A 25,693-nucleotide genomic window follows, 5' to 3' on the forward strand; every position below is an offset into this window, starting at 1 on the left:
TCTCCATCTACTCTCTTGGGACAAGTTTTCTTGCTGAACCCAGAGTCATGCTTGGCAGTGAGCAAGCCCTAGCTATCTTCTGTATACCTTCTGCTCCCCAGTGCTGGGGATCACAGCATGCATGACCACACACGTCTTTTTATGTGAGTGCTGAGTGTTGTAATACGAAGCAGCGGGCTGTGTCCCGCCACCCGGCTAGCTTTACCCGAAATAATTATACGGAAACTGTATTCTTTTAAACATTGCCTGGCCCATTAGTTTCAGTTTCTTATTGGCTAGCTTTTACATATGGATCTAACCCATTTCTATTAATCTGTGTAGCCCACGAGCTGGCTTACCAGGAATGATCTTAACCTGTGTCTGTCTGGAGTGGGAGAACCATGGCGACTCCCTGACTCAGCTTCTTTCTCCCAGCATTCCGTTCTGTTTACTCCGCCTACCTAAGGTTTGGACTATCAAATGGGTCTAGGCAGTTTCTTTATGAATAAGAAATCACTCCCACATCATCTCCCCTTTTTCTGTTTAAACAGAAAGGCTTTAATTTTAACATAGTAAAATTACATATAGTAAAACAGTTATCAAGCAAGAATTACAGTTATAATATTTATATCTATTTTATCTTTTATCATAACTAAGGAAAACTATAACTATCTATTCATTCTTCAACTCCATCAAAGACTCCAGAAGGATATAATACTACCTAAGTAAACAAGAAATAAGAAAACTCTAGAAATGACAGAGACATCTCGCTGCCTGGACAGTCGCCCAAAGTTTTTTTGTACGGTTGGAGCATCCATCTTCAGCCTTCAGGCCCATAGTATCCAGCAGACATTTCCATGAAGCAGGAAGTTTCAAAGACAGTTCAGTCACTATCTGCTGTGTCCTGCAGAATGTCTCGCAGACTCTTTCATGAGTCAGGAACCCCAAAAGACCGTCTCACCTTTAGGCAAGTTCAGTAGTCCTCTCTCTGCGGCTTCTTTGTGTCCAGTTTATGCAACAGTCCAGGCAAGAGCAGTTTCTTGCCCAAATGGCTATCAAACTCCATAAGGATTCTCTTCGATGCCCATCTTCCTCTCGAAGTAGATTGGTGCCGCCAGGAGCAGATATGTCTCATTGTCATGAAAAGTCCTAAGTTATTAAAACATTAAATGCCATATTCTGCAGTCTTTGAAAGATATGAAGAATGTCTATCTAACTGAAATGTATCTCTATATATCTAGAAAATCTAACTAACATGACTACAAGCTTGACTATTATTGATGATTATCCATTAACCTATATTTCTTAATTATACATTACATTTTTAAATGAACTACACAATCACAATACCTTAATCAAGATCAGAAATACATATACATATAACAAAATTGACTTTAAAATCCACACCAATGCAAATTAATCATACCTATATCATTTCCCCCTTTAAATGTAAAAGAACAATTTATAAACAATATTTTGGGAACATGGGCGCAGTTTTTTCTCTCCAAACTGCTTCCTGCTGAATGGGGGCGCTGTTAATCAGATCATTTAGGTTGTAACCTGTGTGCCAGGTTTATCTCAGTTGCCAGTTGAGTGAAGTAATTTTTTGAGGGTGTTCACAGGAACTTTTCGGGAGGTCGTGGTCTATCATACCATATCGGGGTAGATGCAATCCACAGGGTCTGGTCCTCTGTGAAAACAAAAGAAGACCCTTTCCAAAGCATCATATCCTTAGACCCAAATTCTGAAGTCATACCCTCATGATATCCGTTTTGGTTCCACTTGGCAGCCCATAGAATGAAATGTCTCTCTGTACTTAGCTCCTTCACAGTCAAAAATTTTAAAGAAAACACAATGTACATAATCCAGATTCTCTGTGAATTTTCCATTTTTACGTGGCTTATTTTTCTTTATTTGTTTTAATCTCTTAACTGTACTCTGTCTCTTTAAAGACTTTACCTTTTTTTTTTAAACCATTAACTTTATTTTCTATATTCTTTTTCTTCTCTCTCTCAAGTCTATGTGCATTCATCCAACAGTGTGGTCTTTTATGTCTGAATCTGTTTTATTGTGAATCTGTAACATTTTTTTACTATCCAGGAACATTTCTTAAAATGTTAAGCAGTTCTTAAAAACTTAAGTTGCACCATGTACAGGTAATACGGTACCGCCTGTGTCCTGCCCAGTTGAAACCTTAAATGCGCTGTTTTTATGGTAATTACGGTAGTTCCTGCCTGAGACCAGCACAGTTCAACATGGCAGAGCTGAGCCAAGCCGCTCCTGCCTCAGAGCCATTTGGTGCCCCTGAGCCACACACAGTTCCAGGCACACAGCAGCCTTTTTTTTGTTTAAACCGAAAAAGGGGAAATGATGGAGGAAGGTCATTGGCCGATGGAGAGGCTGCTTGGCCCTGTGGGTGGAGTGGACAGAGCGGGGTGCTGGGAGGGGGAGGAGGTGAGGTCAGATTACATAGCTCTCCTCTCGGGAGCAGAGGCCTGAGAGAGACGCCATGCCCCGCTCCAGGGATGAAGCTCCGACCCAGGATGGACTAGGCTAGAATCTCCCCGGTAAGCGCACCTTGGGGTGCTACACACAGATGATTAGAAATGGGCTAAATTAATATGTGAGAATTAGCCTAGAAGAGAATGGGCCAAGCAGTGATTAAATGAATACAGTTTGTGTGTTGTTATTTCGGGGCATAAGCTAGCCGAGCAGGCGGCCGGGGTGCTGGGAACGCAGCCCCGCCGCCCCTTAATACTACACAAAATAAATCCTAGTCTTGTAGCTCAAATATAAACAGTTATACAGCTGAGGACCTGAACTCAGGTCCTCATGCTTATGCCTCGTGCTAATACCCTGGCCTCTGTCTGGCTTTTTTACGTTGTAGTTACACTGTCACCTACGGAGCTCATGCTCAAGTGCTATACTGTAAAATTACTAAAGAAAACCCTGCAAAAATGTCTCCCAATGTTTTGAGCAAGTCTGTGAGTTAGAGCTGGGCTGTGTTCATATATATCTCAGGTACTCGCAGCCACAGTTGGATATGCCTAGCTGCGCCTGCAGAACTTTTCAGTTCTCTTCCTTTTCTATTGCAGATCTGAAGAAGACGCTGGCTGTGTTGCTGGATAACATCTTGCAGCGCATTGGCAAGCTCGAGTCGAAGGTGGACAATCTGGTCAACGGCACAGGAGCAAATTCTACCAACTCCACCACAGCTGTCCCCAGCTTGGTATCACTTGACAAGATTAATGTGGCAGGTAAGGATGGCCATTCCTTGTGCAGCCATGGCATTGAGCCCTGCCTAAGATCCCAGCACCAACGCTCTACTGGCACAATGTAGACTCCCTAAGCTTGATGACTGTTGTGAAGGCAAGCTTCTATTTATGTTTTAATAACAGATATTGGGATGCCTTCATGGTCCCCTCAGAATATCTGGTTGTTTCTCTGATACGTTTGCAGATAAAGAACTCCTAGAATTGGCTTTTACTGATAAGATTCAGAACCTAGATTAAGTGAAATATAGAGCTTATCAGAGAAGCTCCCTGCCGATGAGTTCTCTCTGCCCAGATCCCAGCAGCTGCAAGAGTCTGCCAGTTCTTAGGATGTGGCAGTGTGGTCCTGTAATCCCGGCGCTTGAGTGTGGGAGTTTATTAAGGAGTTCAGGGTCATCCTCGTCTGTACAGTGAATTTGAGGCTGTCCTGGGAGAACCTCTCAGAAAGCTAAAACACGCAACTGCCAAAGCTGAGGAATTTTAACAGAAGGTAAGATAGTACTGCTCTATCTTACTTAACACAGAGTGTGAAGTAAGCTGTCCGTGGCTGCAGGCAGATATAAATGATTAAATTCATATGAAAAAGGAAAAAAAATGGAAGAATGCAAAATAATTTCTCATTGCACAGATGTTACTCTGGCAAGCAAGGAGAACTCCCTGCCCATAAGTGGAAGATGACTGGGTTATCAAGGTTATAGGAGAAGAAGGAAGGGAATTTAGGGGCTGGAGTGTGGCTCAGCTGGTAGGGTGCCTACCTAGCATGGACAAGGCTGTGGGTTCAACCTCCTGTACTTCATAAACCAGGTGTGGTGGTGCAAACCTGTACTCAAGGCGGAAGCAGGGGGATCAGGAATTTGAAGTCATCCTCTGTGGCATAGTGAGTTTGAAGCCAGCCTGAGCCACATGAGACCCTGCCTCAAGAAATAAAAATAATACATGCCTTTAATCCCAGCTCTCAGGAGGCAGAGGCTGATAAATCTCCATGAGTTCGAGTCTAGCTCCTGATCTACAGAGCGAGTTCTAGTACAGACTCCAAAGCTACACAGAGAAACCCTGTCTTGAAAAACAAAAAAGCAAACAAAAAACAAAAAAAGAAAGGGAGGGAGGGAGGGAAGGAAGGAAGGAAGGAAGGAAGGAAGGAAGGCCGGCCAGGTAGCCAGTGTGATAGAAGTCCCCAGATCCTTGAAGTTTAAGATGACTGGCGACTACCTGTGGTAGCTTCTTGCTAAGGCAGGGTTGCCGCTGTACACAATGCCTCTGTGTATTATGGAATGCCAGGTGGACTCTTTCTCGTGATTTCCACAGGGATGCATCTTGCCTGGCCCCTTCTCAAAACTGGAATCTTAACCAAGAGAAGGGAAATGGTTAAAAGCAAAACCTAAGTCTTATACCAAAGGCCGTTGTCCACACTTTGCCTCGAGTCTGTCATTGTATCACAGCCCCTTGGAGCCCACCCTGAGCTTGTGTGTGTGTGAGTCCCAGTTCCTCTTGGCAGGATGACCGTAGTCTCTGGTGTAGGGCTGGAGGTGAGGCACTTTGGAGAGGTGGTTGTGAACAGCTGGCTAGGCTTCTGGTATGTTGTATTCTCTAGCTGTGATCAGAAGATAATAGCTCAGCTGTTAGGAGCACTTTTTGCTCTTCTAGAGGACCTGGGTTTGGTTCCCAGCACCTGCATGGCTCTCAACTGTCTGTAACTGCAATTCTGAGGGACATGATGCATTCTTATGGGTGTCTCAAGGATCAGGCACACACATGGTACACACAGACATGCATGCAGGCAAAATGCTCCCCCCCCACACACACTATTTGGAAGATGAAGTTAAGTAGCCATGTTAGTTTTGAATTTTTAACGATCAAGTTTTAAGGTACTCGGGATATAGCTCCGTTAGCAGAGTGCTTGCCTTTCAGACACAAAGCCTTGGGTCACAGCCCCAGCACTGCCTGAAGAAGGAAGTGGCAGTGGGCACTGTACTCTCGGTGCTTGTGTTTGGAGGTCGAAGCAGTATGATCAGTAACCCAGGGTCATCCGCAGCTACACAGTCAGTTCCAGGCTACACTGGCATCTTGTGATACACAAACAAATAGATCAGTAAAGGCAGCCTGCTTTCGCACACACCCTGGCTGCTTTATCTCTCCCCTCTTGTGACGACTCAGCGACCCAAAAGTAGGAAAGATTTTTCTCTTCCTTTCCTGCCTCTCAAAGTCAAATCAGTTAAATTTTTCCCATTATGTGAACTGGGCGAATTACCTTTTACTTATGGCCTTTTGCCCCTTACCAAGTTTTAATTCACAAACAATATTTCTAGTAATCTTAGTATCTCACCAAAGTGTTAAAAATAACTTTTAATTACAACACAGAGACAGTGTCACCTAGGCTATAAATCCTGTCTTTCTGCCATTTCCAGCAGCTTCTGTAATTAGACAAGGAAACCTCCTGCTGTGTGGAGACGCTTATTAATGAGTGGGCGCTGTGCCTCTGCAGGCTCTGCTCGCAGTGCCCACTCCCAGTGGAAGTCGCTTCCCGAGAGTTCCTGTCTTCATCACGGTGCTAGGTGATCTGACTTGGAACAAGCTACGGTAGAGAGTGTGTGTGTGTGTGTGTACACTCATGTCTGCAGCTGCTTGTACTGTGCCTCTTACTCTTCTGCATGCATATGAATGTTAGAAGTCAACATTGGATGTCTTCCTCAATTGCTTTCAGCTTTATCTTTTGAGGCAGGTCTCTTCCTGGCCTAGAAATCACCGATTAGACTGGCCGGACTGGCCCCAAGATCCCTCCTGTTCCTGCCTCCCCAGTTCTGGGGAGCATCTGCACCCAAGTGTGCATACTCACCCATATATACTTAATTTTTAAAAAGAAAAAACTCAGAAATATGCTGGGTGGATTTTTGTTGTTGATTTTTGAAGTAGGACAAATTCAGAGTCAGAATTGTGTTTTGAGATGGAGTCTATATTAGTTACTTTTCCGTTGCTGTAATAAAATGTGTATTTTACCATGCCAAGGCAACATATAGAAGGAAGTGTTCATTTGGCTTGCCATTCCAGAGGGATAGGGTCCATCGTGCGGGGAGGGGCGGGAAGCATGATAGCAAGCAGCAGGCCTGGTGGGTGGAGCAGAAGCTGAGGTTTCAGATCTCGAGCCACCAGCAAACTGAAGAGTAATAAGTTCCCTAGAAATGGCTCAAGTCTTTAGACTCTTAAAGCCTGCCCCCACTGACATACTTCCTCCAGCAAGACCACACCTCCTCAACCTCCCCACATGGTGCCATCAACTGGGGACCAAATGTCCAAATGCCAGACACTTGGGGACAAACCACCACGTGGCCACATGTTTCCTAGGCTGGTCTTACGTGGCCAAGACTTCAAACTTCTTATCCTTGTGCCTCCACCTCCCAGTGGTGGGATTACAGATGTGAGGTCCCATACCACATTTATGGGATGGTGGGGATGCAACCCAGGGCCTTATGCATATCGGGCAAGCACTCTGCTAACTGAGCCACATCCCTAGCCTATGAATTAAATTTGTAATAACCCCATGCTCATGCCTTTGTGACCTCATGTTTAGATACACTCCATACCTTCAGTGTTCTTACCGGATAATTAGAGAAAGAATATCCACACATAAAGTAACACACCATGGTCATTGTGAGGTAGATGACTATGGAGAGATTCTGTAGGAGATTATATTGTGGGGCTAATTGGAATTGAGGCCTAAGAATCTTGTGGAGGAGCAGCTTCCTAGCAATGGATTGTGACCTCCAGAAAATGGGGAGAGAAGAGAGGAAGCTCAGAGAAGTGTGCAGCAGGTGCCTCTTACTCTCCTGCTCTTCCAGGGTCTTTACCTTGGCATAATCTGCTATGCATTTCTGAGAAGCCAGTACTTTGACATGTTTTATTGAATTTAAGTATTCTGGAAAGGGAAGAGCTCCTGGTACCACCGTCTCCAAAAGGCCATGTGTGCCCTCTGTGTCTGTTACTCTACTCATTGCCATGCCAGAGTGCTTGACAGTTTGAGGGCACAGTTTGCCATGCCAGGGAAAGGATGGAGCATGAGCATGAGGCAGCTGGTCACGTGGCATCCCCAGGAAGCAGGGGGCGGTGGATGCTGCTCAGCTGGTCACGTGGCCTCAGGAAGCAGGGTGAGATGGATGCTGTTCAGCTGGTCACGTGGCATCCCCAGGAAGCAGGGGGGAGAGGGATGCTGCTGCTGCTCAGCTGGTCACGTGGCATCCCCAGGAAGCAGGAGGAGAGGGAAGCTGCTCACCTGGTCACGTGGCATCCCCAGGAAGCAAGGGGAGATGGATGCTCCTGCTCACTTGCCTTTTCCTTGCCGTGCAGTCTGAGAACCCAGCCAAGGGCATGGTACCACTCTCAGGGAATGGCTTCCCACCTCAGTTAGCCCAGTTCAGAAACTGCCTTCTAGACATGCTCAGAAGCTTGCCTTGTAGAGATTCTAGAGCCCGTCAAGTTGACAGTCAAGATTAACTGCTCCTCCTTCTGTTAGCTTCTGAGAAAGAAATTCTTCATGCTCCCGTTTCTGTCTGTGAGTCATCACAAAGGCTCAAATCTGTGGCTCTGTTACTTTCCTGTGGTTGTGATGAAACATCCTGACCAAGGCAACTTAAAAAAGTAAGTGCTTATTTGGGGCTCACAACTTCAGAACCTTAGAGGTCATGACCATCATGAAGGGGAGCATGGCAGCAGGCAGGCAGGAATAGTGTTGGAGCCGTGGCTAAGAGCTCACAAGCAAGCAGCAGTGAGAGCCAACTGAAGATGACTTTGGCTTTTGAAACCTCAAAGCCTGTGCCCCGTGGCACACTCCCTCCACCATGTCCTTCCCAAAGAGTTCCACCTACTGGGGACCAAGTATCAATCATATATTGTAATATTAAGGGGCGGCGGGGCTGCGTTCCCAGCACCCCGGCCGCCTGCTCGGCTAGCTTATGCCCCGAAATAACAACACACAAACTGTATTCATTTAAACACTGCTTGGCCCATTCTCTTCTAGGCTAATTCTCACATATTAATTTAGCCCATTTCTAATCATCTGTGTGTAGCACCCCAAGGTGCGCTTACCGGGGAGATTCTAGCCTATGTCCATCCTGGGTCGGAGCTTCATCCCGGGAGCGGGGCATGGCGTGGCGTCTGCCCCCGAGAGGAGAGCTGTCGAGTCTGAGCTCACTTCCTCTTCCTCCCAGCATTCTGTTCTGTTTACTCCTCCCACCTATCCTCTAACCAATAAAATGGGCCAAGGCAGTTCCTTTATTAGCCAATGACCTTCCTCCATCAATATATAGCCTGTGGGTCTATTCTCATTCAAACCACCACAGTCTGTAACAGAAGTGTTACTAATTCCAAAAGGTCCTGCAAAAGGAGAATTGAGTGTCCTAGAGTATTAGCCTGGCTTTCTGATAGGAGGTTTTCTCTCTATTGGCGTCTACTGCTTTAGCAGCTATGATGTGGTCCCTCAGTGCTCAGATACTGTCCTTTCTTAGGCATGGCTGTGGATGTGCAGGATGGCCTCCTTGGCTTCCCCCATACTGGCGGCTCCTTTCTGTCTTGTCAGTTAAACATGGTTTCTGTTTTGCCTTGCTTTTTTACTGTCCCCCATGCCTACAGAAAGGTTGCTCCAGAGGAGGATGAAAGAGTTCTACACTAATAATTCTCACCCAGGAGCAGCCTGCCATGGCTTTTGCTCCTCCGTGGGCCATGCTGTTGATCCTCAGAGCCCTCTTGTCACCTCAGCAATGGCTCATGAGCTGCAAGAGCGTTCATTTTTATGGGGTTCCAACCTGACTTAAGTGAGGTTTTCCTTTCTTCCTTCCGGCAGGAAGACATGTGGCAATTGCTCAGAAACACTCTCCCTGGCGGTCTTTACGACTTCTCCAGTGTCGCTCAGCTCACTGATGTTTCTGATTGCTTACTCCTGTGTCTTATTGCTTGCTGATCCATCTTCTGGCTGACTGTAAACTGCTTCTAAATTGGGGACCATAGCAGCTGAAAGAATGTTCACTGAATTTATTTTCTTAGATGGAACAGCGAGCTGCGTGTGCTCGCATTGTGCGTGTGTGCTTGTGCTTGTGTGTGTGCGTGCGTGCGTGTGTGTGTGTGTGTGTGTGTGTGTGTATCTCCCTTCCTTGCTCTGTTTAGTTGTATTCTCTGTGACTTTTTTTTAAAAATGGCTTTTTTCCAAATGTATCATCCTTGGGTTTTGTTGTTCCACCAAAGTTAATATGTCCTTAGAGAAATTTGGGTGGAAAATAAACTTTATTAAAATAAAAAAATCAGATTAAAGTACATTTGTGAGCCCTTTTGATCTTGTTGGAGAGAAAGGGGAGTCAAAGAAATGAGGGATCCGATCACAAAAGTTTCCACCCCTCCCCTCAATCGTGAAGTAAATTAATTTACCCAGACTTACTCTTTGGAAGGACTTGAATACTCCCCTGACATGTTTCTGCTTTCATGGGAACAGGAGCATTGCTGAGTAATAGACCCCTTTCCCAGCCAGCTCAAGGTCCTGGGTTTGATCCTTCCCATTACAAACAAGGGGTAGACGATGCTTTGGTTTTTAGAAAGACATATGGGGGGGGGGGGGGGAGGAGTCAGAGAAGATGGTTTAGTTGGTAAAGGGCTTTCCTTGCAAACCTAAAGACATGAGTTTGTTCCCCCAAACCCATACTAAAAAAGCCCAGATATAGTGGTTTGTACAATCAAAGTACTGGGAAGGTGGAGGCAGATAGGTCCCTGGGGCTTGCTAGCCAGCCTAGTCTACTTGGCAAGTTCCAGACCAGTCTTGTCTTGAAAAGAAAAAGGTAGAAGACACCTGAGAAGCAACAGTCAAGGTTGTCTTCACACACACACACACACACACACACACACACACACACACAGAAAGAGAGAGAGAAAGAGAGAGAGAGCACGCCTTTCTCTAGTTCTATTTTTTGTTTGTTTTATGTTAAGGTAATGTACAAGGTGTTGGGTTTCGTCTGGGCACTTTCTACATAAGCATATTCTGTCATACTCAGCTGGATGTTTAGGGTTTTTGGTATGTATTTTGTTTCTCTCTAGCTTTGTAAGTGATGACTCACAGAGGGTTGGCTGTGTAGGTCTTCATGGCCACACTGGAGGGGTGGGCAGTGTAAGCATAGATGTGTGATTGTGGCCCTGCTTGCTTCTACGGATGGGTGATCTTCACTCTGACGATACAGCCATGGTCAAGGCCTTAGCTGCTGAAGGAACGTGGCGATTCTGCTCACCGAGGATGAGTTTTCCAGGATGAACTTCTTACCATATCTGGTCTCCACTCCACCTGTTGCTGATTTGCTTGAAGGCAGAACGTGGCATCTTCTTTCCCTTTCTCAGATGCAGTGGATGCCACTCAAGGACTTCACTCCCTCTCTTGTTGGTCATGCCTGAGACAGTTATCAATGAGTCAATGCTGGGGACCTTTCCTTGGATATGACTGTTGTGCCTCTAGATTGCAGCGTCCTAGACAGGATACCACATAGCACACAACTCTACAACAGAGGCTTGGGTGCACACATCCATTTGTTTACTTTCTCATTGATGTGGCAAAAAAAAAAAACTTAAGAAAGGGTTAATGTTGTCTAGCAGTTTGGGGGTTCAGTCCACTGTGGTGGGCAAGAGCACGAGAAGCCAGCTCACACTGCATCCAGTCAAGAACCGGATGCCGGTGCTCAGCTCACCTTCTCCATTTTGTTCAATTCAGGACTGGTGCTGCCTTCAGTTAGGGTGGGTCTTCCCACTTCAGTTAACCCAAAACTTCCTCACAGATATGCCCAGAAGTGTGCCTTTTAGATGGTTCTGGATCCCATCAAGCTGGAGGGGAATATTAGCCACTACACTGACATACCAATAACCAGTTGCCATCTTTCAGAACCTGAGTGGGTGCTGTTGACTGTTCCATAGAAGGCAACGTTGTACCCATTGTAACCGTAGTATCATTCTGGATTCCCTACCGCTGCAAGGTCAGCTGGGAAACACCGGCACAAAATCCTGTGTGCAGGCACAACTTACTGACCTTTTTTGGCATATAATCCCACCTGACTCTTAGGTGGCCCTTCGTTTCTCAAACCACGTCTGCCCCACACACGATGTCGTCCATCACTTAGGGTGGAAGTTTCGTGACTTTGAACCTGGATGCTGTTTGGGAAAAACAACCATCGTAATTATTGTTCTTACAATTTGGAAATTGAAAAAATTCCCTGCTGAGTTCTAGGACTTGCCTTTAGCAGTGTAATTCCCCACTCTGTGCTGCTAATGGACCTTGAAATTAAGTTACACCTGTGTTCCCTCCTTGACTGTGCGCACATAGTAGTACTTCTGTTGAGGTAGCACCTGAAGTGTCCCAGTTCCCCGCCCAGGCCCAGGCTAAGGTTCACCAGGGTGCTTTCCCAAGGTCAGGGATTGGCCGGCTGAGTGGGGCCCAGATGCTGTGTCTGGCCAGGAGCTGTGGGGTTTCCTTTCAGTGTGGGCACAGCCCAGATGTGGCTCACTAACAACACAGACCGTGGCCCGCTATGACTTTCTGTTCCGTTCCTTGCAAAGGGAGCAGTGAGGAAAACAAGTCAGTATTGCATCATCTTTGAAGATGGTACATGGTATTGGTGTGGTTTTTACTTTGTGTGGTCAGGTCTTTTGATTCTTGTTGTAAGGAACTAAAATACAGGGCTGGGAGATAGCTCAGTTGATAAATTGCTGCTTTGTAAGCATGAGAACCCGAATTGGAACCCTAGAACCCATGTTAAGTAGAGAAAGAGAGAGAAAGAAAGAGAGAGAGAGAGAGAGAGAGAGAGCGAGCCAGGTCTGGTTTTACAGAGAGAGAGAGAGAGAGAGAGAGAGAGAGAGAGAGAGAGCGAGAGAGAGCCAGGTCTCGTTTTACACACTTGTAATTCCTTTCCTGGGGCATGGGAGGTGGGTGTCCCCAGCACTCTGTAGCTAGCTAGCCTACTTGCTGAGCTCCAGGTCATCTTAAAAAGCAAGATGGGCTGGAGTGATGGTTCAGTGGCTAAGAATAAATGCTGTCCAAAATGAAGACCGAGTCCAATTCTCCAGCACTCACTTAAGAAGCCGGGCATGGTTATGGTTGTGCCTGTGCCTGCCACTCCTGTACTAGAAGGGTAGACACAGGAGGATTGCTGAGGCTTGTTGCCCACCAGCTTAGCTCTTGGTGAGAGATCCTGTCTCAAGGGAATAAGGTGGAGAGTGATATAGGAGAACACCACTCTCCTCCTGACCACACATAAGTTCATGGGCACCCACATCCACACACGTGTACCACCCACACACCCCAAGATAGACAGCACCTGAGGAAGCGTGAACATCCAAGTGAGCTTTTCCTTTGACCTCCATACACATGTGAATTCAAGGGTATGCAGACACACACACACACACACACACACACACACACACACACGATACTTGTTAAGAGTCTTTGCCAGTGCCACAGGAACCAAGTGCCATTGTTAGTGTGATTTTTCACATTGTGTGGTCAAGGGTGTTTTGATTTTGATTATTAAAAAGAAGAATGCAGTTCGAGCGAGGCGAACCGTGCTGACCCTCGGGGCTGTGTGTCTGCAGCAGCGATTCTCAGCTCTGGACAGTTTCACACCCCTGGGGAACGCTTGGCAATATCTGGAGTTGGTTGCGGTTGTCACATCTGGGAGGTCCTATTTATATCTCCTGGAAAGAGTCGGAGAAGGCTGCCTGAGAGCCTCTGGTATCCAGAGCAGCCCACACAACAGAGGATTCTCCAGCCTCAAATGTCAGCCGTGCTGTGCCAAGGAGCCCCAGTCAGCAACGTTTCACTGCAATCTCATGGTGGCTGTTGGTCCTGGTGAGGGTCAGGGAAGACAGATGTTCAGTTCAGGGCTGACAAGATGGTCCAGTGGTAACCAGATGGCCTAGTGACCAGTGTTCAGTCCCTGAAGCCCACATAACAGTGGTATGCAGGTACTGCTACACACATCACATGCACAGACACACAGACACACACAAACCATCATCATCATCAAACAGGAGCTGGAGAGATGGCTCAGTGGTTAAAAGCACCTACTGCCTAAATTTGGTTCTTCCACCAAGTTGCTCACAACCAGTTGCCATAGGTCCAGAGGATCCAACACCCCCTTGTGGCCTCTGAAGGTACCTGCACTCACCTGCACATTCCCGCTCCTCATATATACATAATTTAAGGATAAAATCTTTTTAAAGCCAACAGGAGCGATAGGCAAAACTGCCAATAGATACATGGTTCCAGTGCTAAGATTTCTTGCTTGCACAGAGGAGACTTGCGAGTCCTTTTCCTTCAAGACAGCTTGTTTGCGATGCTTCCCTCGCCTATTGCCCTGTTTAGTGTTGCCTCTGGTCTTTGAGACCTCCAGCAAAGCAGATTCCACTCTAAACTTCCAGAGCTTAGTTTGGAATCCTGACCTTAACGCCCCTTCTGGCCCACAACCAGTGCAGTTTTGGCAGCGAACGTTTTGCTTCTGCTTCCACGGAAGTTAATTATTTCTCTTCGTGAAAGCCACTGATTCGGAATAATGGTGGCACCAAGTAGCGTGAGACAATGGCTTTAAATTGCACAATGTTGAAGAGAAGAAAACTCATTTTATTAATTTGAAGAAGAGTGTGTATATAATTACCGAGGTACGAGAGGGTACATTTAATGACTCGAGGAAATCAAGCTAGGCTCCCGAAGATCAACTTTACAACATGAGGCACCCTCCCTAGCATATTCAGGGCACCTGGAGGAGAGGACGGAACGGGAAGATAGGTTGGCGTTCACAAGGAGTGCTTGGAATAAAGCTATACAGTTTCTGCTTTGTTCTGCCAGTTTGGGTTGAAAAGGAAGGGTGCAGGCTGGAAGGGGAAGAAGAGATGAGCTATGGTTTCCAAGCAATAGTGAATGCACAGGTGGCTGGGAGGCGCAAGGGAAGGGGTCCATTCAAAACTCAGCTAGGGAGGCAACTGAGGTGGAGAGAGTTTGCCTCCCACACGTGAAACCTGGAAGCCTGGTGCACGGTCATGAGCCTCTCAGGAGCCTTGCACTCCGCAGTTCAAAGTCATCCTCTGCTGGATAGCGGAGTCCATCCATAGCTTGTGTGTTTGCTCGCTTTCCTTTAATGTGAAAAAGCACTGGCCAATACCAGCTTAAGGTAGGAAAGGGTTTATTTTAGCGACCAAAGGCAGCATCTGAAGCAGAGACCACAGATAAACCATTGCTTACTGGTTTGGTCTCCATGGCTCTCTCAGCTTGATTTTATACACAACACATACACACACACACACACACACACACACACACACACACACGCACACACGCACACACAGCCCGGAATCACTAACCATGGGTGGTACCTCATAGAGTTGCCTACAGGCCTACCTTTGAGAGTACTTCTTCACCAAGATTTCCCTCTTTCCAGATGATCCTTGCTGTGTCAAGTTAACAAAAAAAAAAACTAGTCAGAAGATCTGGACTGTATGAGATTCTGTCTCAAAACGGAGGAGATGGTTGACCTCAGTGGCCAAGAGCATTTGCTGATCTTCAAGTGTACCAGAGTTCAGTTCCTAGCACCTACATCAGGCAGCTCACAAAACACATAACTAACTACAGCTCCAGGGCATCAGGCATCTCTGACCTTACCTTAAACTCCAGCTCCTCCTGCCTCCCTACACCTCTGGAGTGCTGGGGTTACAGGGGTACACCATCTACCTGTTTATGCATCGCTAAGAATTGCCCCCAGATTTCCAGCATGCTAAAACCAGCACTCTAGCAACTGAGCCATATCCTTGGCAGCCTCACCGGCATTGGGTCCAAAGCCTCTGCACAGGGTTATCTGCTCATCGTATCAGAGTTAGGACTTGGACACGCTGAAATTAGCGCTTGTTTGTTTTGATCAGAAGGTGACAGCCATCACTTACTCTAATTCGGCTTAATGAGGTATGCACAGACAGCCATGATGCCGGCTCGCATATGGCATTGTTTCCGTAGACGGCCCACAGCCGTCGCTGGCATCTGCTTTCTCCCGCGTGCTCTCTTGTCTTTTGCTGTCGTCTTCCTTTACCTGTTTCCACAGATGCATATTTCCTCAGACTTTCTAGACTGTGAGACCCGAGTACAGAACCAACTGTGGAGTAAAGCTGTCTTCGTGGGAGCAGGGAGATACATCTGTCTTCCTGGTTTTGAAAAGTGCTTTTTTTCTGGGGGTGTATATAATTTGTTGTTGTTCTTGTTGTGTTGTTAAGCTGTACTTTTCTCATCGCATATTCGGGGCTACTAAAATTGAGGGATCCATAAGAAGATTAGTTTCTGGTTGCTGTTTTATAGTGCTGAGGGTGTAACTCGGGGCCTCATACATACTAAGCAAGTGCTCTTACCACTAACCTATAACCTCAGCTATTTTGTTTGCGCTCTCTCTCTCTCTCTCTCTCTCTCTCTCTCTCTCTCTCTCTCTCTGTGTGTGTGTGTGTGTGTGTGTTTGTGTGTGTGTCTGTGTGTGTGTGCTGCCAACTGAACCATTTCCTCAGCCCTTTGTCATGTGTTTCTTAACTCTCAGCCCAAAGATGTTTCCTCCTTAGCCTGAAAGAACCCTTTGGATTTGTGTGACATTTTAGCCTTAGCTGTGGCTTCAAACTCTGCAGCCACCTGGGGGTGGGAACGGCCTGTAGGAATATTTCCTCTGTGAATCTCACATAGCTTCTAAGTCTCCTGTCCTGGCAAACTCAAGGAGTCCCAGGACAGTGCTTGACCCCTCCCTGTGCCTTCTCACTGCACATAAATAGGGAGGGGATTTCCTACTCGGGAGTATTTTGCTCTCCAGGGAAGACAGCCATTAACCTGTCTAAACTCTATGCTAATAGGACCTTCTAGATAATTGCTTTCATTAAGAACAGTTAAGGCAAGCATTGCAAGTTATAGCAAGATTTTCAGAGAACAAAGTAAATATTTAAAACTTCATTTTAAGGTGCAGTTAGGTCGGGGCAGAGAAAAGATTAGTATAAGCTGGGTCTGGTCATATCTGTCCCTGAAGTGAGCCACTTGGCTGAGGCTCCAGCCGTTTCTCTTTGGTGACTTTCTGAAGCCCAGCTCCAGGGAGACAGATGGGTATTCCCAGAGTTAGGGCTAAGGTCATTGTCTTCTTATATTTCTGGCTTCTGTCAGAACTGAGTGACATGGTGACAGAGATTAACTGCCTTCCCTGTCCTGTTCAGGAATGCTGTGAGGATTAAGAAGGTGGCTGCTGGCTCGTGATTATGCCCTGCCAGGAGGACAGTTGTTTCTCCGGGGCACAGGGCCATTAGTGGCAGCTGAGTTGGCTAAGCATGCCCACAGTCTCTGTATGCCAGGGCCAAGCTGTGCTCTGGGCTACTGAGCTGTCATCGAGGACACCTGGGGATTCATTGAGCTGTGATTTTCATGCCTGCAGGCTCCCAGTGGCCAAAGCCAGCCAAGTCCCTGCTTACGTGTGTAAGTGAATTACTAGGTTGTGTTTTCAAAGGGAGACTCGGAAAACAACGCCTCTTCCCTGTCAGGAAGAGAGATGTAATTGGACTGTTAACATTTTAGGAATTACAGCTGGCCACAAGATGAAACAGAAAACCGCCCTCCCCACCTCCCCCCCACCCGCCAGGGACTGACTGAGCTGGTTCATCTGCTGCTGGATGCTCTAGGTGTCTGATCCTGCCGGGTCCTTCCCAGGATGCTGGAGAGACCAGGTCACTTCTTCCTGGAGATGACACGCTGGCAATGGTGTTGTGTGAATGTAAACATCTATGTAAATATGCACTTGGTCCAGTGGCAATGGAAGGATGGTGGTGTGGGGAGTGTCAGAAAAGCCTCCCTCGACAAAAGACATTGAGCTGAGACCTTAAGGTAGAGGGGAGCCCACGGGCTATCTAGAGAAGGTTCCAGAGAGAAGAACCAGCTTTCCCAAAGCTCCAAGCCACATCCTGGTGGAGTGTTTTTAAGAAACACTGTTGTGACATCTAATCTAATCTACTGGGGAAGTTAGCTTAGTAGCCAAATGGGGAATGCAAGTGGACACTGTGATGCTAATCTTCATTTTCAGTTGTCTGGGTTTAGGATTCTCTTGAAAACATACCTCTGGATATGTCCCTGGAGATGTTTCCAGAAAGATGTAACCGAGTCAGGAAGGTCCACTCTGAATGTGGGTAACTCATCTCATGGCTGGAGTCTAGGACTGAAGAAAGAGGGAGAAAAGAGCTGAGGGCCAACATCCATGCCTCTGGGCCCTGACTGGGGATACAATGTGAGCATCTGCAATCGTGCTCCTCCCGCTCCTGCTGTGATTCCCAAGAGATGAGAACTCTGCTTGCCCACACCCTGGGCCAAGGCAAACCCTTCCCCCGCAGTCTTCTCTTGTCTGTTATTTTGTAACGATGAAAAACGCATCTAAGACAGACATTGTTTACTAATTGACCATTTAAGTTTCTGCTGGGATGTGTGTGAGGGGTATTGGAATCCTGGGGGTGTAGGGTGTTCACAAGCTGGCTCCAAACAGTGAGGCTCCAGTGTGTGCGACTTGAATCTTTGAATGGGATCAGAGATAACGTCAGGAAAACTTGGGCCAAGGCATTTTAGAAAGCACTGGTCCCAGCTCTGCCATCTGCCCAGACACTAGCAGAACCATGACCCAGGCAGGGGCCTGAGATTTGCACACACAGCTGCCCTGGCCTACAGTGGGGTTTCTGGAAAAGTTACCTGATCTTTGTTTCTTCCGTAGCTGGAATTTCATGACATTTTAGAAGCCAACGAGCTTGAAGTGGTCTAACATTTCCCTCAAATCAAGGAAATCCAGCTTTGTAAGGTCTTTCATGTACACTCCTAACCTCATCTGAACAATCCTGGCAATGGGCTGTGACGTTCGAATTGAATGTAGCCATGCCTGTTTGTGGGTTTATCGCCCCTGGCTACATTTGTGCTACAGGACCAGAACTGAATGGCTACAAAGGAAGCTATATGGTCTACCACGCCAAAAATGTTTATTCTCTAGCGCTTTCCAGAAGAAGCTAGCTGGCCCCTGGCTTCAGTGAACAGTAGTTATTCCTGTACACAGTGTACGGTCTGTGATATCAGGCGTACAGCCCACTACATTTGTGGGATGTTGATTAAATTGATTTAAGAGAATAATTTTCTTTTGGAGAGTTCATATCCGTAAGCACAAATTGTCATTTTAAAATACTTCCACAATTTCTCCAGCAGATGTGTAAAACATAAATCCCATTTTCACAGACAAGAGTGTCAAGGTGAGAGGAGATGCTTGATCTGCCCGGTGTGAAGGAAGCATGGACTAGAACTCAGGGCTCATCTGGGATTTTGCTGTGTACTGTGGATGTCTACAGATGCTGGCCGAGACGGTTGTGCATCCTTGAATAAGATCATCTGTGGGATATTTAATCATGAGAAGAGTTTAAGGCTCAAGAATAGAAGGTAGAATAAGAAACTGGACCTTTTGATGGTTTGGACCTAATCTTAAGTGTCTCAAATGTTGAGGCTGGTGATGTAGCTCACTTGGTAGTATATTTGCCTGGCATGCACAAAGTTGCCTAGATTCCATCCCCAGCACTGTATAAACTGGTCATGGTGGTGCACACCTATGATCCCAGCACTCACGAGGTAGAGGCATAGGATCAGAAGTTCAAGGTCATTCTTGGCTGTGTAATAAGTCGAAGTCATTCTGACATACTTGAGATCCTTCCTCCAAAACAAAACATCCTCAGATGTAAAGGATGCTATCTTTTATGTGCTTGGGTATTTTAGGTTATTTTACCAGTGAACAACGCCTTTGGATTTTCCTATTAGGCAACATAGATGCCTTTGAATTTGCAAGTGGGGTTACATCCACACACCCATCCCAAGTCCAATGTGTAAACACAAAACGTGTGGGGAAACCTGGCTTGTGAACATCCTTCCTTACCAACACAGCGTTCAGATGTACGGCATTGGTTGTTTGCCGCCTGCTCATGTGACTGGGAGCTGTGGCTTGTCCCCAGCATCATAAGAGAGAACCAGGCTGTGCATCACTAGCTTGGGAAAGGATCCAAGTTCAAACCATTTCAAGCGTGGTTTCTGGTGCATGACTGTTGCTTCGACATCATCATAAAGTCAGTCTTTCTGCAGGTAACAATATAGCTTGGTAGTGGGCTGCATGCTTGGAGGAAGCATTGAATATGAGATTCATGCCACCTGTAACCCCCAAAGCCATTGCAAGCTGAATCTTCATATAGCAGAAAACTGTGTGTGTGTGCGTGTGCGTGTGTGTGCGTATGCATGTGTGTTTGTATAAATAGACGATTGAGGAGAGGTAGAGTCAACGAGGTCATTTTTTTTTTAGAGAAGAATTATTTTTTATCTTAGCTTTTTGTTTTACAAATTAAAAAACATTTAATAATTTCTGAAAAGTAATACACATTTACTGTAGAAAATTTAGGAAATACAGGAAAGAATAAATAAGAAATATTTATTATTATTTATTATGACCCTGTCATCTTGAGCACATGGCTGTTAACACAGTCGTTTCCTTCCAGGATTTTTCTCTATGCACGTACAGGATTGCATGAAAATGTAATTATATTCTCTGTAATTTTAAAACCTGGTTTTAGTGGAGTTGTTGCTTATGTTTTATTATTATTCAAAAGCTTTATTTAAAAATGAGCACTTGGCCCTCTTTTATCAGCTGTCTCTAATTTAAGATTTTTCCTCCTTTTCGCCTGTAAAAGGTCGTTGTAGTGCACAGAAATCTTGCATCTCTGCTCATTCTCTTGGGAGAATTTTTAAGGCTCCAAATGGCTGGGTTAAAGGGTGTATGCAATTTTGAAGTTTAATGTTTCTTTTTATCGAATTAGTACACGTATATAATTTCCAAAGTCAAATATACAAGGCTAATAACAGAATCTCGGTCTCTTTCGTTGCACTTAGCCAACCCTGCCTATTCCTGACTTCTTCATCTGCAGAAACTTTTAGCTCCTTGGTTGTTTGTTCCACATGTGTCTTCGTAGTTTTCCAAACCACATGTGCGATGCTGCTTTTCCTTTTGCTGCGCTTCAGAGTCCTAGGTTTCTCTGCTGGAACATGTATGCTGAGCTCTGGATGCTCTGTACCCCACCATAGAGTTCTAGGTTTCTCTGCTGGAACATGTATGCTGAGCTCTGGATGCTCTGTACCCCACCATAGAGTCCTAGGTTTCTCTGCTGGAACATGTATGCTGAGCTCTGGATGCTCTGTACCCCACCATAGAGTCCTAGGTTTCTCTGCTGGAACATGTATGCTGAGCTCTGGATGCTCTGTACCCCACCATAGAGTCCTAGGTTTCTCTGCTGGAACATGTATGCTGAGCTCTGGATGCTCTGTACCCCACCATAGAGTTCTAGGTTTCTCTGCTGGAACATGTATGCTGAGCTCTGGATGCTCTGTACCCCACCATAGAGTCCTAGGTTTCTCTGCTGGAACATGTATGCTGAGCTCTGGATGCTCTGTACCCCACCATAGAGTCCTAGGTTTCTCTGCTGGAACATGTATGCTGAGCTCTGGATGCTCTGTACCCCACCATAGAGTTCTAGGTTTCTCTGCTGGAACATGTATGCTGAGCTCTGGATGCTCTGTACCCCACCATAGAGTCCTAGGTTTCTCTGCTGGAACATGTATGCTGAGCTCTGGATGCTCTGTACCCCACCATAGAGTTCTAGGTTTCTCTGCTGGAACATGTATGCTGAGCTCTGGATGCTCTTTACCCCACCATAGAGTCCTAGGTTTCTCTGCTGGAACATGTATGCTGAGCTCTGGATGCTCTTTACCCCACCATATCCAGTGCCCTTCACCCGACACAGTCAGCCAACAGTGGTCAGTGCTTACCCAGGAAAGATACCACTGAGCCTCCGTGTAAGATGAACCCGTACCGAATCGCTTACCTGTTTATTTAAAAGCAGCATCTCATGAAGTGACCTCACCTGCCCTCCATGCTTTGATTACACACAGCCCCACCATGCCTGGCTGTGTGTGGTACCGGGGACTGAACCCAGTGCCTCCCATATGCTAGGCAAGCATTCTGTGGAACTGTCTTCCCAGCCAAGTCCCTTTGTCTTCTCTCTCTCCTCTGAGGTCAGATCTTTGCCTTTGGCCTTGATATCTTTGCAGCATGGTATTTGCTCAAATCTCTACTACTCTGTACTTGCGGTTTCATATTGAAGTGTGTGATTAGTGAGGGTTGTCAGCTGTGGGGCCCCTCTTAGGAAACAGGACACCAAGGACCCAGGTCAGCGGTTCTCAGCCTTCCTAGTACTGCGACCCTTTAATACACGTTCCTCATGGTGATCCCCAACCATAAAATTATTTTCATTACTGCTCCCTAACCTTAATTTTGCTACTGTTTTGAACTGTAATATAAGTATCTGTGTTTTCCAGCGGTCTTAGGGGGCTCCTGTGAAAGGGTCATTCGACCCCCAAAGGGGTCACGACCCACTGGTTGAGAACCACTGTATTAAAAGAAAGCAAAGCCAGATAATCATGTAGAAGGCAGGTGAGCATGGGGAAGCTGAGAGCCTAAGCGTGTTTCAGTTGACAATCTCTTCTGGGTGTCTCTTGTCTCATTTGTTAGGTCAAGGGCCCCTGTCCTCCTCCCATGGCTTTATCAAATTCCCCTGTAGTAGTGCCTTCTCTCATTGCTGTGACAAAACACTTAACTAAAGCGGCTTAAGGGAGAAGGGATTTATTTAGGCTCACAGTGGAAGGATACAGTCCGTCACGGTGGGAGCTGGAGTGTGAGGCGGCTCTTCATACTGCAGCCACAGCCAGGAAGCGGAGAGATGAATGCTGACTCAGCTCAGCTCAGCTCAGCTCTTCTTCAGTCTCACCCCAGCCCATCAATGGTACTGCCCATATTCAGGGTGCTTCTTCCTACCTCTGTGACCTGGTTTAGAAAGTCGCCCTTACTCAGACAGGTCAAAGCCTTGCCTCCTGCGTTTCTGTCAGGTGGACCCTCATCCTTCCAGAGCTGTGCTTCTCCTGGGACTAAGCACAACAGTCAGGCCGTCCCTCTGTTCCCCTTACCTGACCTTGCTGGATGGAGTAGCACCCACTCTTGTGCGCCTGTCCTTCCCTCGCTGTGGTGCAGTGTCTGTGTTTCTGAGACCTCCTCCACTGCCTTCCTGTGTGCTGATCTCCCTTTCCTTGGTTTATGGGTACACAATGCCCAGTCACAAAGGTCACCAGCTGCTTACTGCCTGTCGTTCCTGCATGCTCCGTCTTGGCAACACTATGCTGTGTATTTTGTGTCCACACATAGGAGGAACTTGGGTATGATATGTAGACCTGTGCTGAAAAGAGTTCATAGCATATTCTGGAGATGGAGAGTTGGGAGATGGCTTGCCTGTTATGCACAAAGTTCTGGGTTCCATACGCAGAGCCCCATAAACCAAAAATGGCCATGCAAATCTGCAAGTCCAGCATGCAGGAGTGGAGGTAGGAAGATAAGAAGTTCAAGGTCATCCTTCATGAGACCCTGCCTTAGAAAGAAGGAAAAGGGAGAGGAGAGGAGAGGAGAGGAGGGGAGGGGAGTGGAGGGGAGGGGAGGAGAAAGGAGGGGAGAAGAGAGAAGGAAGGGAAAAGAGGGAAAGAAGAAAAGCATGTAAGAAAAATCAATACAGCCAGGCCCAGACTTGCCCGCCCTTAACATGGCCTGTTTGCAAAGTGGGCCAGCGTCTGAGAATCTGGGCTTTGGAAGCGCTCTTGTCATCTGAAAAGAATGACTGTGGCTAAACCATTTGCACGGACTGTGGTTTCTGTTGAACACTTGCTTTCCTACTTAGCGTCTCAATTGTTGGCACATGCGTAATGCTTGCTTTATGTCTCCAAAACACCTTAAGCAGGGTGTCTCACAGACTTACCTGATAGACACTCTGGCCTGTGCCATTGTGTTTTGCATATGCGTTTCGCTGCCTCTTAATCCTAAGGAAAGGCATTAGGAGGTTGGGCACTTTGTGGTGATGTAGAGGTTGGGGTGTTTGGAAGGCGGTTAGGATTATTGAGGTCATCAAGGTGACCCTCCACACTCCCTATACTTGTATCCTGGTGACTTTACGGTGAGATGCCAGAGACATATTTTCCTTCTCTCTTTCTCTCTCTCTCTCCGGGGTGTGTGTATGTGGGTGCTTACTTGTATGTTTGCAGGCTAGAAGTAGATATTGTTTTCTTTGATGGTTCTTTACCTTAGTTTTGAAGCAGAGTTTCTCTCTAAACCCGAAGCTCACTGATTCAGCTGGACTAGCACGGTCAGTGGTCCCAGGGATTCACCTGCTTCTGTCTCTCCAGCAGTGGAGTTAAAGACGTGTGTCACCATGCCTGGCTGACTATGTGTGCTGGCTGTGTGAACTCAGGTCCTCATATTTGTGGACAAAGAACTGTACTGACTGGGCCACCGCTCCAGTCTGCATCCTCTCTTTCCAATGCTCATGACTGAAAACAGTGAGATGGAGCGGGTCCCACCAGCTCTGCCTTGGCAGTGGATTCTTTACTGTGTGTTCTCAGCACTGGTTCTCTCTACCATTTCTGGCCAGAGCTGCCTCTCTTGCCTTTCTCTGGTGAGATGATTAGTCAGAACCAAACGCCGGGGTTTTGTGGTGAACTGGAATAGGCGACAGGCAGAGAGTAGTTGCATTTCCTTCAGTCCACTGGGGCCAGTGCTTGCCCATCCCCTCCCTCCCCCCTGCACACACTTCCTTCCTGAGTCCTCTCCACATGCAGACTCTAGACCTTGCTTCCTGGCTCTCACCATCTCATACAGTCTGGCTCAGGCCAGTCTTTGGTTATATAAATTGCTTTTCTAAAATCTCTGCCTCGTCTCTCAGTTCTCTGTTGACACGTGGCCTTCATGCCTGGGTTTGCAGGAAATGGGGTGTCTCCCTCGGTAAATAAACCCCAGCAGGGTGATGTAGGGGAAGTCGCGATGTGCTGGCTGCTGCTACTGCCATTTCTCCATTTGGTGCACACTATCAGAGAAACAGATACCAGAAGACCTAGGGGCTGAATGAGACCAGTTTCTCCAGCCTTACAGTTGTGGTCCAAAAAGGCAGGGCAGGGAGGAAGGACTCTTCTCAGCTGAGCTATGGATGTCTAAGGACTGGATTGGGTGTGTAGAGTCTGAGGATTATAAGTCCCTGCTAGGGAGGTAACACAGAAGGGAACAGGTAAGGGCCTGACCTGAGCGTGGTCATAGCTTAGGCAGGGAGACAGACAGTAGATGAGCAGCTAATCAACCTCACATACAGTGTTGAGTAGTAAGGAGTATGCTTGATTTTGAAATCAAGTGAGTTTGGGCTTGTGAGCTGATGGTTCGGTGGGTAAAGGCATGCTGCTCCATGATTTCCTTCCTGCCTGGCTCTCCTTGCTTATGGATTGACTCTGTAGTGAAGGAGTTGAGAAACAAGAATAGAGCCCTAGTGTTGTTGGGTCATGGGCATCACACACTGGTGGGCGACAGGCCACCAAAATCTATTAAAATGGAAGCAAACTTTATTCCAGAAAAAGAAAAAAAAATCACCATGGGGCATACAAGCCTATCAGTAGTTATAGCTCTGACCACAGCCAGAGATTGGGCTTCTGTAGCTGTGGCATTGGGGGCTGGTTTGGAACCTCCTCTTAGGGTAAAATCAAGCAAGCACTGGGTGTGGGTTAAAGAGCTTTTACAGCCTTGAGGTCAGGCTTAAAGTCACAGCACATTATAAGTTTTACAGCTTTTGGTTACAGGACATTAGGACGTTGACTTAGGGTGTTTGGGAAAGCCTGGGGCTGACCCAGCCCTTTGCACTGTCCCTGAAAGAATGCAAGGCAGAGAGTAGAGTCACAGTTAAAAATTAAGGGAACACAAGCAGAGGGTCCCACAGAGGCAACAGTGAGAAGCTAACCTTTGTCTGCAGGACCTGCCTAGCAGGGAAGCTGGGAGGCAGAGACAGTTGTTAAAAGTTTACCTCTGTACATGTGGCTGCCAGGATGTCTGACTTTAAGGCAGAAAGCGTTTGTTAAAGGTTAACAACAGTGGCTGCCAGCTTTAATTTTTTTTTTCCAAAAAAAAAAAACCAACTTTATATTTCTATATTTCTGGACTGTACCTTTATTTCTATATTTTATTCCTGGACTCTTCAGCATCACTACCTTTTGTTCAGTTCAAAATTCTGTGTGTGTATGTGTGTCTGGTACACATGTGCACGCGCCTGTGGAAGTCACAAACTGATATCTGGTGTCTTCCCTTTTCTTCACCTTAGTTTTTTTTTTATAATTTTTTATTGATTCCTTGGGATTTTCATACCATGAACCCCAGTCCCACGTGTTTCCCAGTCCTTCCACCCTGTAGCCTCCCCCCCTGCAAAAGAAAATAAAAACAAACAAAGAGAAAAACATTCAGTTCTTCTGT

At 46.6% G+C, this 25,693-nt stretch overlaps 1 protein-coding gene across 3 annotated transcripts in view; it reads left to right on the plus strand.

Moving 5' to 3' along the window:
- Window positions 1-25,693, plus strand: part of Mgat5 (alpha-1,6-mannosylglycoprotein 6-beta-N-acetylglucosaminyltransferase) — a 298,102-nt gene that overhangs the window by 120,849 nt on the left and 151,560 nt on the right. For all 3 annotated transcript variants that reach the window (XM_041648193.1, XM_041648192.1, XM_041648194.1), the window contains exon 3: window positions 3,075-3,236. In XM_041648193.1, coding sequence (XP_041504127.1) covers window positions 3,075-3,236 — 162 coding nt within the window. The remainder of the gene's footprint in view (window positions 1-3,074; window positions 3,237-25,693) is intronic.

Source organism: Microtus oregoni, unplaced genomic scaffold (assembly GCF_018167655.1).
Source record: "Microtus oregoni isolate MIOR12 unplaced genomic scaffold, Mior012 000003F_ref0000135, whole genome shotgun sequence".
Taxonomy (NCBI): domain Eukaryota; kingdom Metazoa; phylum Chordata; class Mammalia; order Rodentia; family Cricetidae; genus Microtus; species Microtus oregoni.